General features: G+C 38.8%; 1 protein-coding gene across 1 annotated transcript in view; it reads left to right on the top strand.

Annotated features, from left to right (window-relative positions):
- LOC308559368 (broad substrate specificity ATP-binding cassette transporter ABCG2-like) overlaps positions 1–546 on the top strand; it is a gene marked incomplete at its 5' end in the record, with an annotated part of 44,531 nt that extends 43,985 nt beyond the window's left edge. The window contains one exon of the mRNA XM_081142122.1: positions 288–546. Coding sequence (XP_080998248.1) covers positions 288–435 — 148 coding nt within the window. The 3' untranslated portion in view covers positions 436–546. The remainder of the gene's footprint in view (positions 1–287) is intronic.
- Positions 547–15,448: the final 14,902 nt, after the last annotated feature.

Genomic DNA, 15,448 nt, shown 5'->3' with positions numbered 1-15,448 from the left:
GCCAAATGAACCTGGAGAGGAGAGGAGAGGATAGTAACTTGGTTCAAAGTGCGAGTCTGGGAACTTGGCTAAGTTCCTTAAGCTTTTGTCTCTTTGTCTTTTAAATGTGTACAGTGTCCACCCCATTGAGTTGTTTTAGGGATTGACTAAACTTATATGCAGGTTGCTTAGTGTGGTATCAAGCAGACTTGTAAGTACTCATTGACTTCTTTGAGGAAGAGCGAATGTATTGAGTAAAATTGGACAGATGCTAAGAATGTATTCGTGTTTTTTCTGTTGAATTTCAGATGTACTGGAGAAGAATTTTTGAGAGACCAGGGCATTGACCTCTCACCTTGGGGCCTGTGGAAGAATCACGTAGCCTTGGCATGCATGACTGTTATCTTCCTTACAATTGCCTACCTAAAATTGTTATTCCTTAAAAAATTTTCTTAAATTCTTCTCTAATTTACATGATTTATCTACATATTCAAAAGGGAACAACTTAGCCCTGGCTGGGTAGCTCAGTTGGTTAGAGTGTCACTCCGATACGCCAAGGTTGTGGGTTTGATCCCCAGTCAGGGCATATAACAAGAGTCAACCAATGAATACATGACTAAAGGGAACAACAAATTGATGTGTGTGTGTCTCTCTCAAATCAATCAATGAAAAATTTAAAAAATAAAATAAAAAGGAAACATCTTGATTAAGTAGTCAATAAAATATTTTTTTGTCTTTTAATTTGCCATCATATTATTGTTTAGCCAGAATTATTTTCAACAGAAACCTTCATAGAAATCACAATGAACTTAATTATGAAAGAACCCAAGTCATAAACTAGTGCTATTATGTACTGTTTGTTAGTTCATCTAGTGAGAAGGTACCCACACAGAGAAATCTAATTTAATTAATTGACCTAAAAATGAATTGAATTCTAGAAACACATTACTAGTCACTAATATCTTCCTTAGTAGTTTCCTTATCTTTAAAATGAGTGTGCCAGTTGCCTTCCAGCTTCAATATGAAATGAATCTATGATCTGCCCACATTTAATAAATAAATAACAAATGTGTTGATGCTGTGGTGGAAATATGAAATCTAAACTCTGTTGGAAAAACCCAGTGTCATTTACTGGGTAAAAAAACTATTATGATGGAAAAGCTTGGATAATTCTTCTAAGGTTAGTAGAACTTACTGAGATTTCTCTGTAGTGGAATTAGAGTATCTCAGGGGTCTTGGCTGCGCCTTTGGACTGTAGGTGCAGAGAGCCAGGACCTAGTGACTTTCCCTTCCTGGGGCAGTTCAGTGGTTATGGGCAGGAGATCACCTGGGAGCTTTGCTCAAATACAGGTGTCTGGGCCCTGCGAGCCCTGACGCATCAGCATCTCCAGGGCACCTCCATAAGGAACTGTCATGCCAGGATGTGGTAGCTTCCAGGCGCCTCCCCAGTTCTGGATATTTTAGCCTTATGAGATAATAACTGATATAAGTGGCCCTATGTAGGTTTTCTTATTCCCTCATATACATCTCACTTATTTACACATCATTTTTTCATTCTAACCTTTACCAGTAATAGGGAATTGTTTTTAACTTATTTTTTTATTAAAGGGTAATGTAGGGAAATGTATAGTTCAGTGAATTATCATGCAAAGAACACCCCATGCAACCACCAACCAGATCAAGAAGTAGACATTACAATGTGGGGATGCCTCCCTCATGCCCTTCTCTCAATAACTATTTCCCTACTTCTTTCTGGGTTATTTTTGAAATGAAGCTCATATAGTTCCCTCTGTTGCTATTATCAGAACATCACAGCCTGGGCCTGGTATTCATTTGATTAGATGTTGTCCTGATAGACACCAAGGTTGTTGGTTTGATCCCTGGTCAGGGCACGTACAAGAAGCAACCAATGAATGTATTAATAAGTGGAACAAAAAATTGATGTTGTTTCTCTCTCTCCCTCTCTAAAATCAGTAAATTAAAAAAAATTTTTCTAAAGAATTTAAACAGACTACTTAAAAACAAAAAAGAAAAACACCACTACAGCTCAGTTTTGTGTTCCTGCATGCATAGATACATTTTTAATGAAGTCCCCCTTCCCCTTTTAATAAACTGTTAATTTTGGAATGATTTTAGATTTACAGAAACATTGCAAAAGTAGCGTGGAAAGTTCCCATAAACACTTTGCCCAGCTTCTCTTGATGTTAGCATTTTATATACCATGGGACATGCTGAAACTAAGAATTTAATATTGGTGGGTTAGTATTAAGCTATGCATTTTATTCAGATTTCACCACTTTTCTACTAATATTCTTTTTTTTTAATCCTCACCTGAGGATATTTTTTCATTGTTATTCAGAGAGTGAAAGGAAGAAAGATGGAGAGAAACTACCATGTGAGAGAGAAACACAGATTGGTTGCTTCCCTCATGCCCCCTGGCTGGGGTGGGGGACCGAGCCTGCAGCCAAGGTGTGTGCTCTTGGCCAGAATCAAACCCGAGACCCTTCAGCCCCAGGGCCCGCGTTCTACCGCTGAGTCAAACCCCCTACGGCTCTACTAATACTCTTGCTCCAAGATCTGGTTCAGGAGCCACATTGCATTTAATCATCCCTTTTAAAAGCAAATCCTTTTCAGTATTATAGGAATTAAGTGAGCTGAGGATCACCAGAGTGTCCGCCCCTGTGACTGGTCCTTTGGGAATGTCATTTAGCAGCACCAGGAGCCCTGCCATGTTGTTGCAACATCAGTCCAGGGTCATAGCTTTAAATTTTTATCTTTGAACGTTAAGGAACATTTTTCTTCTTTTAAATGACATTTGATTAATGCATCATTTTAAAAACACATTATTACTCTCTTTTACCTGATTATTGTATAACCATAAGGGTTAATCAGTTTTTTCTGTTCTTGGTACAACTCCTTCTTTTTACATAACCCTGGCTTACCCACAGCTTTTAATACTGTTTCTCACACAATTAGAAATATATTACACAGAGAGCTGCGATATATATTTCATATACATATGTATATGATATGTGTATAGAGAAATAGATATCTATACTTTATACACAAAATATACTTAAAAGACAAAATAGCCAAAGATATTACTAGTACCTACTTTTAAAATTAATAGGAATTTAAATATATCATACTTACCCTCCCTTTGTATTACAATTATCTTTTTATATAATTCTGTTTTTAACTATGTTTAGAAATATATACATAGAATTTACCATCCTAACCATTTTTAACATAAGGAAAAATTTGAAAAGTGTACATAATAGCATGTCTTATAAAGTAGAAAGGAAAATATTAGTTTACAGAGACCCCTGCTGTAAACATTTGTATCTCAAGCTTCATGTGGAACCACAGTTTAAAATGTTGATAAACCAGGTTCCTAAGAAATTTGCTAATAATTTAATTAAGATATATTGAAACCCTGTTTCTGCAATGCATCCAAAAAGCTTTGTTGTGCTCTGAGGAATTAATTCACACTAGCCATCCTAAAGAAAGACCATTAAACTAGAGCATCAATTTGCTCATTTAAATTTTATATAGACATTTACTTGTGATATTAGACTCTCAAGTGTAAAACCCAGGTAAGAGGAGTCCTTGATAAAGACAGGATTTAAGCCTTACTCAAGATGTCTGCTGCACCCATAGGAAAGTGTGTCAAGCTAATCTGAGTAGTTGCAACGGCTCGTCTTCACCAAGACGCTGCAGAAGACAGCTATCCCACCCCACCCTCAAAGGTTTGTGTCTGTTCTCAGCCAAATAAAGATTCCAAAGAAAGAAAACCTGGGACCCCAGCAACAAAGCGACCATCCTGGTCCACCTCCTGTGTTTTGTCACTCCTTTTCTTTCAAACTATAAGAGAAAGTTTATTTAGAAAGTCACAGAGGTAGGAAAAGTGAGCCGGCTGGGCGTGGGCTCAGGAAACAAGTTACAGAGGCAAAGGAAAGCGCCCTTGGAGTGTAGGGGAGAGAGGCAAGGAAAACGGGCCTGGGCCAGGGGGGCCAGGAAAGCTAGGGGATGTTCCAGAGTGAGAGTCCCCCTTCCGTTACTCTTTTCTCTTTTTTAAAAAGGATGTATTTAAGAACAAAACAGGATTGCAGGAGCTGTGAGGAGTACAGGGCCTTTTTACCTCTCTAGTCACTCAGGCAAATTTTCCCTCTACCAGCTTCTGCATCCTGTATTCCCCGGCCTGTGGGCTTGATTGACTTACTTGGCTGAGTCTGTATCTATCTTACCCATGAAATAGGGATGCTAGTAGTATCTATCTCTACAGAGTTCCAAATATTAAATAAGGCAATGCATGTAAAGTGCCTACGCACCTGGCTCAGAGGATGCGCTCAGTCCATTTTGGCTGTTACTGCTACATCTCACAGGACATCCCACTGGTGATTAGCATCATGCTAGTGCCAGCTCTTGGATGACACATTCAGCAGGGACTGGAGTGCCATCCTCCAGGATGTCTTCTGTGCATTAAACCAGGGGTGGCCAAGTGCAGCTCCACTGCCTGTTCTTGTAACTAAAACTTTATTTGAACACAAACCTGTTCATTCATATTTGTATTGTCTACAGCTGCTTTTGCACTATGTTGATAAAGTGGTTATGACAGAAACCATTTTGGTTCATAAAGCCTAAAATATTTATTATCTGGCCCTATATGGAAAGTTTGCAGACTCCTGTATTAAGCAAGAGTGCCTTTTCTCAACAGTTAGAATGCACAGGTCCACGCACCAACAGATATTGGCCTCTCTCAATATCATTCCCACTAACCCGCTTGCAGAATTTGTGCTTCCTATCCCTGCTGCTTTAGGCTCTGCTGTATTGGAGCCCCTGAATCCTCAAGAGTGGGGGGAAATTTTCAACTGGGAATAGAGTAAGGGTTCTACTCAACCTGAAACTGTCCGCCTCTTAGTCACTGAGATCCACACACTGATGGGACAGCAGCCAAAGAAATCAGTTATCTCATTGCTGTCAGGAGAGGCTAGACTTCAAAATTCACAGAGGTAACTTGGGGTTTCCATGTCCTGAGTTTATAGTAAACGGGCAATCCCAACAACCGCAGCTTGGAAAACGACAAGGGACTTTGAGCCCTTAGCAAAGGGGGTGTGAATTATCACACCAAGGGAACAGCTTCCTATAGCTGAAGTACTGGCCACAGCGAGGGAGCTCTGGAAAGTCATGGAGAGGGGAGATGTGACATAATTATGGCCTTGTGACAAGCAGTGGCAATGGGACTAGCTAGTTCCACTAACCTTCCTGTGTCCTGTTTTCTGGAGAGTATAGCTGGCCTCCCTCAAAAAGCCCAGAGTGGACTTAGTGTGGGCATGAGTGGGTCTGAGTGGGGCAAGGGTGGATGAAGTAGATGCTTTTGGTGCCCTGGGTCACATCTCCTCTGCACCTCTGACTTCGATGGCAGCTGTGGTCAAGCTCCATGTGAGCCCAGATCGTGTTGATAGCATCCCTCCTCAAGCAACAGAAATCCCTTCACTTTGCTGCTGGGAGGCCTTCTCCAAAGCTGAAAGAACCTGCTCAGCCTGAGGGCGGCATAGCCTGGAAGAGCAGGTGTCAACACCGCAGGGACACCCCTCAACCAACAGGAATTGGGGCCAATGGACAATGCCCCAGGCTTATGTTCTTCAGACGGGATCATGGGAGGCATTTTGTAGTGTTGTCAGAGGTGGGCTTGAGCTCTTGTTGCCTACAGGGCAACTGCATATGGGCATTTCCTCCTTTCCTGGCCCTCGGTTTCCTGCTCCAGCTTCCTAACATCACCTCCCAAATAAACGACCTCAACTCAAGTCTTTGGCTTTTCTTTTTTAAAATTTATTTATCGATATTTTATAGAGGGAGGGGGCGGGAGAGATAGAGACTTTGATTTGTTGTTCCACTTGTTTATGCATTCATTGGTTGCTTCTTGTATGTTCCCTGACCAGGGATCGAAACTCACTACCCTAGAGCATCGGTACTACGCTCCAACCAACTGAGCCATCCGGCCAGGGCCTTGGCTTTTCTTTCAAGGAACACAAACTAAAGCACATTTCCATTAAGACCAGAAACAAGGCAAGCATGTCTACTATCACTGCTACTCTCTGACATGATACTGTCCTTAAGTACAAATGAGCGGGCCTCCTACATGGAAAACCCAGAGTCAATACAGAATCTATCAGTGCTAGCAAAGGAATTCAACAAGTGTGATATATAAAATTACTTTATAAAAAATTAGTAATTTTCCTCTATATCAGCAATAACCAATTAGAAAATATAATGGAAAAAAGATTCTGTGCATAGTAGCAATAAAACCATATTCAAGAATATATAAGATCTTTAAAAAGTTTTAAGAAACACTTAGAGGACATTAAGGAAGTTCAGAAATGGAGAGCTGTATTTCTGATACTGCAAAACGTCTGTAGTCAAGAAACTCAGTGAAATTCCAATTAAATTTTAATGGAACATTTTTCCCCGCCCCCTCAGAAACCCATCAAACTTATTCTAACACATTTATATGGACTAATAAGTGTGCACAAAAATAGCTTAGTCAGTTTAGGGGGCAGTAAACGTCCTAGGAGGAAATTGCATATGAAGAACTTACCACATATGATGACATGCAAAATCATAATAATACAGTTTGTTATGCAGGAACATTCAGAAATCAGTGTAACAAACTAAAAAGTTAAAAATAGACACATATGTACGTGAACCTGAAATATATTAGTGACACCAGGAACTAGTAAGGGAAAGACTTATTTAACAGAGTATTGATAAAACTGACTCATTATGTGGAGAAAAATACCTGTGAACCTTATGCAAAGTTACTCCTAAGATGTATTAAATGTGAAAAGTAAACCATAATTTAATAAATAAAAGTTTGTGACCTTACAAATGTCTCTTTAACACCCACATACTCAAGAAAGGGGAAAAAAATGGGTTTCATTATAGGCAATGAACAAAAATATACTGGCTTCCCATTAGATCAAAGTAAGGTTTTCAAGAGCTTAATAAGCAATTTACAAAAATGGAGACGCAAATGTGGAAGAACCATGAGGTAATGTTCAGCCTTGTTAGGAATCAGAGAAATGCAAAAGAAAATGAGACCTCACTTTAAAACCATTCCATTAGCCAAGATTAGGAAGCTGGATGGTACCAATGCTCCTGAAGGTATGGCTAAAAGTGTTACTCTCATACACAATCAGAATAATTTACTAGGGGTACATACTGCAGAAGTAATGTGTCAATCATGTGGTTGTTGGACATAAAAAGGGAAGATGCCTCTTTCAAAGTATAAGCCTTTACTATTAGCCTCATCATACAAGGCAAATGACCCAACTGCTTCTACTTAGGAAACAGACAACTCTGCGCCTGTTTTTACATCTTTATTAAGAAGTCAAGTGTTCCTTATTACACATTAGTGAAAGTCTCGGCTGCTAAGAGGGACCTGCATAAGTAACATCTTCTGAATAATATTAATATAAGGGGAAGATGACAGCCGAGGAATGAGACTGAATTCTCCATGACTAAAGAAGAATAAGAATTGTAATTTATGAGTCAAAAGAAAGAATTTTGCAAAATTTTACAATGAGGGGCTCTGTGGTCTTGTGCTCTGGTGGGAGATTGTATCCTGAGGGGTCTGGAAAAAGGGATTACTCAGACATTCCAAAGGTATGTGATCATAGATGCAAAAAGATAATAGACAGACTTAGTTAAGGTAAACATTGACCTTTGTCAAGGAAGATACTGGCCTAGGACAAGACTGCCCACCATGATTTGCTTTTAGTTAAGAAGTTTCATTTCAACCATCCTATCTGATTACTTTAGCTCTCTGAGTTTGTAAGGCCACCATGCAGCTTGTCAGTTTTAGTATGTGGCCCCTTTTTCATTTGCAATACATATACTCACTATCCCTAAAATGCAAACTTTAGTACCTAGTAATAAAGGACTTTGTGTAGCATACGGAAATAAAGATGAAGGTGAAGTCATGGGAAATAACTGTTAAAGAAACTCAATGTGGCCCTGGCCAATTTGGCTTAATGGTTAGAGTGTCAGTCTGCGAGCTGAAGGGTCCCGGGTTCGATTCCAGTGAGGGGCATCTACCTTGGTTGCAGGCTCAATTCCCCTGGGGGCCTGTGAGGGAGGCAACCAACTGATATGTCTCTCTCACATTGATGTTTCTCTCTCTCTACCAGTCTCTCTGTAAAGCAATAGAAATGATATCCTCAGGTGAGGATTAAAAAAAACCAAACCCAGTGTGAATCACTTCTACAGCAGCGGGCTTAGAAAGGTCTGTTTGCTCATGTTTTCATTGAAGACGTGGCTGACACATTCTACCGATTAAAGGAACAACATGGGAATTAAAATACAGAATTAAAAAGAGGCCTCTCTTCTATTCTTCAACTAAGTTATTTATCAACACTTGCCCTTGCTTGATCCATTAGCTTACTGAACACTTTTGTAAGAATTTCATTTTTTATTGAGAAATAGATGTCTTCCCCATAAATTTGGTGAGAAGCTCTCCTAATGAAAACAAAAACAAACAGACAAAACCTTTGGCAAACACAAACTTTGGCTGATACCTTCTGATAATGGATGAACTTTTAAAAAAATTTTTTGTTTAAAATATTACAAATGTCCCTTTTTCTCCCCAATGACCCGTTCCACCCCATCCCATCCCCCTCCCCAGTCCCTCTCCCCACCATTGTCCATGTCCTTGGGTTGTGCATATATGCATATAAATTCTTTGGTTACTCTTTCCCCCTCCACCCACCTGCCCTCCTCCATCCCTCTGACATTCGTCAGTCTCATCTATGCTTCCACGTCATTGAATCTATTCTGTTCACCAGTTTATTAAGTTCTTTAGATTCCACGTATAAGCGAGATCGTGTGATGTTTGTCTTTCTCTGCCTGGCTTATTTCACTTAGCATAGTATTGTCCAGGTCCAATGGATGAACTTTCAATACACAAAACTCCTTTTCATAAAAGTGAGCTCCATTTAGAGTATAAGTTCTAGGTTTGAAATGCAAGGACAAAAGCATTTGAGTTATGTCTTCTTAAAACAGTACAAACAAGAACGCAACAAGTTCAATTTATCAAATAGCACAATCAGCAGAAGGGGGGCTGCTCGATCTGCAGGCAGTTTTGAAGCCTAAAAGGGCAAAGTTAAGCTCTGTAGGCAGCTTCAGAATTCACGCTGAAAAATATTCAAACCATGGGCCACACGTTATAATATTAAAGCTCTTCTGAGTCCTCACCAGTTATTTCTTATTACAATGAATGAAACCAGCCAGTTAGGTCAAATGATCCCGTTAGTCTATTGCTTATGGACAAATTGTCACTGAAACCAGATGGTAGAAAACTTGGATTGTAATCCTATACATCCTATAAACTCGTCAGAGCGTTTCTAGATTGCTAAGGTTTGAAAGCAACAAAACTTCTCAAGAGGCAAATGGATAAAAACGAGAAGACTCGCTCTGACGTTCAGAGTTGGAGATGGTGACAGCATGGTGAGTCTCAGCGGAAACTTCCATGCTCTTCATACTATGTGATCTCTTCATGGAAGAATTAAGCCACACCGTAACCGGTGTTAGAAAGGCAACGTCCTTGAGTACCTTCTTGTGCACGGGTAGCCAAAACAAAAACCAAACAGGGATGTTATTCAAGAGCTCTTCTTATTGTGCTGTTAACATTCTCAGCTCATTACTCTGATTCTGGTGTCCACGAGTCACACGTGTCCCGAACACCCATTTAAAAAAAAAAATTGAAACTGTTTTGGTCTCCACAGTTGAATAAGGGGTTATGCCTTGAAAAGTGCAGCTTTTACTCTTCCTGTTACCACTCAAAATCTTGATCATTTTTGCTTTGATGTGTCGACCTGCAACCCTGGGACAGAAAGCTGAATAAACTTCTACCCACTTTATGAAATACATAAAATTATAAATATGCATTAGAGCTCACGGGCCCTACTAGCCTTTATTTAAACAATTAATCATTCCACTCAAAAAAATGGCCTCTAGCCCTGACTGGGTAGCTCAGTTGGTTAGAGCATCATCCCAATAGGCCAAGGTTGTGGGTTTGATACCTGGTCAGGACACATACAAGAATCAACAAATGAATGCATAAATAAATGGAAATACAAATGGATGTTTCCCTTTCTCTCTCTCTTTCTCTCTCTCCTGCTCCCCTTTCTTCTCTCTCTCTCTCAAATCAATCAATAAAAAATTTTAAAACAGCACAGTCAGGTTTCATTGAAAGTTGAAAATATAGAACAAGACAGTGGGTGGAAGTGCTTGTCACAAGAACATTTAAATGGAAATGTACTTTCCAAACTGGAAGAAGTTTTCTACCATCTTCCCACTGGTTGCCAAGAGATTTCATAAGTAGAAGTGGAAATGATAGATTCTGCTCATGTTTTCCATAGCAACACAATAGATGAGGGGTATGTTTATGGGCTGAAGCATTTAATTACTGGTCTGCAGTGTATTTTAAACAATTGAATCCTTTGCTGCAGTCTTTTTAAGGGGTGGGGCAATTATTGGGAAGAGCAGCAGTCAATATCTCTGCACTGATAATACTATGTAAAATATTTGTATTGTGAATCTACATTTTATTTGTATTTATACTTTTGGCAGAAGGGTTAACTTTTTTTTATAATCTTACTCAGGAAACTAATTATTTGTTCATTAGAAAATTATGAAGAGTAAAGAAACTTCGGAATGTTAAAAAAAAAAAAAAAAAGTGTGCTGTTTGAGCCCTGGCCAGTGTGGCTCAGTGCACTGAAAGGTCATCAGTTCGATTCCGGTCAGGGCACATGCCCAGGTTGCAGGCTGCATCCCCAGTTGGGGTGGGTTCAAGAGGCAGCCAATCAATGTTTCTCTCTCTCTGTCTCCCTCTCCCTTCATCTCTCTCTCTCAAATCAATGAAAAGCAATCAATTTTTAAAAAGTTTGCTGTTTGAAAAATAAAAATTTAAAAGTATGTTGTTTAGTCTCCAGATATGTTGGGATTTTCCAGTTATCTTCATTTTATTGATTTTTTGTTTAATCCATTGTGGTGTGAGAACATACATTGTATGATTTCTATTCTTTTATATTTGTTAAGATGAAATAAATTAAAATAGAATAAAGTAAAATAAAAAATAATAGATTTGTTAAGATGATACCTGCCAAGGTAGATAGCATGATCATGAAAGTGGTTTTCCCAGGGTGAGGCTCACCCATTGCACTCCAGCTGTGCTGACCCCTACAAGTTCCCCAAATGTGGGAAATTTGACTGCATAATTTGTGGTAGTGGGTGCCTGCTTTTCTGCTGTCCCCTCACCCCCCAAATAAAGAAATACATGAATTTGTTAAGATGCGTTCTCTGATGCAGAATGTGGTCTGTCCTGGTGAGCTTGAGGAGAATGTATAATCTGCTGTTGTTGGAAGAAATGGTTTATAGGCACCAATTATATCCAGGTGATTGATGGTGCTATTGTGTTCAACCATGTTCTGACTTATTTTCTATCTGGAGGATGTTTCCATTGCTGATAAAGGAGTGTTAAAGTCTTCATTTATTTCTTTTTGTAGTTCTATAAATTTTGCCATATGTATTTTGTGTGCTTGTTGGGTACATATACACTAAAGGTTTTTCTGTCTTCATGGAAAATTGACCTTTTGATCATTACGTTATGTCCCTCTTCATCCCTAATAATTTTCCTTGCTTTGATGTCCTCTCTGTCTGAAATTAATATAGGTACTCCATCTTTCCATTGATTCTTGTTTGCATGGTATATCTTTCTTTATCCATTTATTTTTATTTCTATAAGTGTCTTTATATGTAAAGTGGGTTTTTTAGAGAACATATAGTTGGGTCTTGTGTTTTGATCCACTTTGACTACAATCTTTAATAATTGTTTTAGACCATTGATGCTTTAAGTGATTATTGATATATCTGGACTAATATCTACCATATTTGTTATTGCTTTCTATTGATTGTGCTAATTTTTTGTTCCTATTTTTGTCTTCTGCTCTTTTTTTTTTTTGCCATTGACAGATTAATCGAACATTTCATGTGATTCTATTTTCTCTTCTTTCCTAGCATATAAATTATATGTATTTCAAAAATAAGACATCTTTTTAAAAAAATATTTTTCAGTGGTTGCCCTGTAATTTCTGATCTACAAAAATTGTGTTCGTTCTGAAGAACTATTTTTGACATTTCTATCAAGGCAAGCATACTGGCAAGAAAATTTCTCAATGTATGTTTATCTGCAAAAGTCTTTACTTTTTTTTACTTTTGAAGTGTAGTTTTGTACAGTACAGAATCCTAGGTTAGTGGTTTTCCTCTCAGCACTTTAAATATTTCACTGCAGTTTCTTCTAGCTTGCATGGCTTCTGAGGAGAAGTTGGATGTAATTCTTATCTTTGTTCCTCTATAGATAAGGTCTTTTTTCCCTTTGGCTTCTTTATTTTAGATTTTAAGCAGTTAGAACATATGCCTGGGTATAGTTTATTTGATAGTTATTCTGCCTGGTGTTCTTTGAGTTTCCTTTGGTTTTATAGACTGAATGATTGTGTTCCCCTAAAATTCACATGTTGAAATCCTAACTAACATGTGATGGTATCAACAGGTATTAACAGCCTGGTAGACAATGGGTCCTGGTCTTATAAAAATAGACATGAGAGCTTGCTCTCACTCCCTGCCATGTGAGGATACAGCAAGAAGACAGCTATTTACAAACCAGGACACAAGCCCTCGTCAGAATTGAATTGGCCAGCACCTTGGTCTTGTACTTTTCTGCCTCCACAACTGTGAGAAATAAATGTTTGTTTTTTAAGTCACCCAGTCTATAGTACTTTGTTATAGCAGCCTAAGCTGACTAAGACATGTGGTTTTGTGTTGCCCTTAATTTGGAGGAAATTCTGTTATTATTGCTTCAAATATTGCCTTTGTACCGTTCTCTTGTCCTTCCCCTTTTGGTATTCCCATTATGTGGATGCTGTCCCACAGTAGTTGTGCCACCTTTCTTGGATGTTGTTCCCCTTCACTCAGTCTTTTTTTTTTTTTTCCTTTCAGTTTCTATTGACATATTCTCAAGCTCAGAGATTTTTTTTCTCTATTTTGTTCAGTCTGTTAATAAGCCCATGGAAGACATTCTTTATTTCTCTAACATTCTATTCCCTAACATTTCTTTTTGATTCCTAGAACTTCCATCCCTCTTTACATTACTCATCTGTTCTTTCATCTTGCCAGCTTTCCCCATCAGAGCTCTTAGCATGTTAATTACAGGTGTTTAAAATTCATGGTCTGACAATTACAGTACTCCTGGCATACAGTCTGGTTCTGATGCTTCTTCTGTCTCTTCAAACTGAGTGGGTTTTTTTGCATTTTTGTATGCCTTTTAAATTTTGTTGAAAGCCAGACATGGACTCGATAAAAAGAACTCTGGTAAATAGGCCTTTAGTTACATGGAGATGAGGGGTGGGGAAAGGGGTAGCATTCTGTAGCCCTATGATTAGTCTTTAGTGGACCTGTGCTCCTAGGTTACAACTTCACAAGTGCTTCCTATCCCCTGCCTTCCCCTACCCCCAATCTTAGATTAGACACGATGGCTAGCTGGAGTTGGTTATTTCCTTTTTCCTGGGTCAGTTAGGCTCTGATAAAACCTCAATAGGTTAGGATCTAGTAAATAATTCCTCTTGAGGGCAAGATTTATTAAGAACAAAGTGCTCTGGCTTGTTTCAAAATGGTTATTTCACATGTAGGAAACCCAAAGGGATAACTCTCTGATACTTCCTTGTAGAACTCCAGGAGGTAAAACTCAGAAAGGAAGGGGACCCCCTTGGAGTTTTTAGCTCCTAGACTTGTCCACTCTGAGCCTCCAGCAGGGTGTCAATTACAACTCAGGTTTTTCTACCATAGAACTGGTTTGTTAAGTTGTGATTCTATATTTACCTGTCTCTCTAATTTTAGGGGAAGCCATTTGCCCCACATTCTCACTTCTCTGAGAGGTGTAAGAGAAGCTATTGATTTTTCAGTTTGTTCAGCTGTTTGTTTGTCATTTGGCAGAGTGGTAACTATGGATGAAAAAGGGGTCTAAGAAAAGTAACTTCACAGAGTCAGCTGATTATAAATTCCTAACTGGGCAGGTCCTGGTGAGGATCAAGCCTCAGGAATATGACTTTTTTAAGTATAATTTCTGTTTTGTTTTTTGTTAATCCTCACCAGAGGACATTTTTTTCCTTTTCAGAGAGAGAGAGAGAAAGAGAGACATTGATGTAGAAGACATATCCACTGGTTGCCTCTCCCATGTGCCACAACTGGGGTGGGGTGCAAACCCAAAACCCAGGTATACCTTTGACCGGGAACTGAAACCTAGACCCTTCTAACCACTGAACAGCACCAGCCAGGGCTATATATAATGTTTTAAATAAAAGATTTATCTTTGCCATAAGCAAGCACTGTTGATTTTTTTTCTGAGCATCTAGGTTAAAACACCTTTGAAATACCTCTTCTCAGACCCCTCTGAAGCCAAACCACCTAGGAAGCACCCTCAATAGAGCACATAATCTTAACTATCCTGTGAGTGTAATCCAACTGTACCCTTCCTTTTCCCACCTTTATGTAATCTTTTTTAATTTAAAATGCATCAAAGAAACAGCAAACTCCCATTCATTGGAGCATTTTCTCAGGCTGCTGAGAGCTTGCTTCCAGGTGTATCCTCTATTTGGCTCAAACGAACTATCATAAAAATTTTCTACAGGGTTGGACATTCTTATGTTGGCATGACTTTGAAGGTTCTATGTGGCTGACTGGAAAATGAAATCTGATTGACTGATTTTTAATTTTTTGTTTATTGATTTTAGAGAGAGAGGGGAGGAGAGGGAGAGAGAGAGAGAGAGAGAAACATCGATTTGTTCCAATTGTTTAGCATTCATTGGTTGATTTTTGTATGCACCCTGACTGAGGATTGAACCCACAACCTTGGAATATCAATACAATGCTCTAACCAACTGAGCTATACAGCCAGGGCTGATTGACTGGTTTTAAATGCCAATTTCTGTCCTCAAGAGCCATGGAAAACACGTTTTTTGTTTGTTTCTATGTCTGAATTAGTTCTCAAATGATTACTTGCTGCTCAGGCAGAAGTTATTGGTGCTTCTTAAGCAGTACTGAGGTAAGATCAAGCTAGTTAAGGGGCTGAGCCTAGCCTATACGGGTCCAGAACCTGGATCTTAGTTGTGTACTTTTATTGATGGGGCTCATAGTTCCTGATTCATAATAACTAAACTCACAGAAAATTGAGGTACAAATCATAATGATAATTAATTGATTTTCTTATGGGACATTCCCTTCTATGATTGAGTTATTCAAGTTTCCTAAGTAGGCACTTCCAGATGTGAGAAGGAAAAAAACTAGATACACTTAAGAGCTGTTTCATCCAACTAGTGGAAAGCGCTGTGTGAGCCATCTTCTCTCATAACAGAGTAAA

This window comes from Miniopterus schreibersii, assembly GCF_964146895.1.
Source record: "Miniopterus schreibersii genome assembly, chromosome: 1".
NCBI classification, from domain to species: Eukaryota; Metazoa; Chordata; class Mammalia; order Chiroptera; family Miniopteridae; genus Miniopterus; species Miniopterus schreibersii.
Note: the sequence above shows the minus strand (reverse complement) of the source record. Positions and strands in the feature narration are given on the sequence as shown.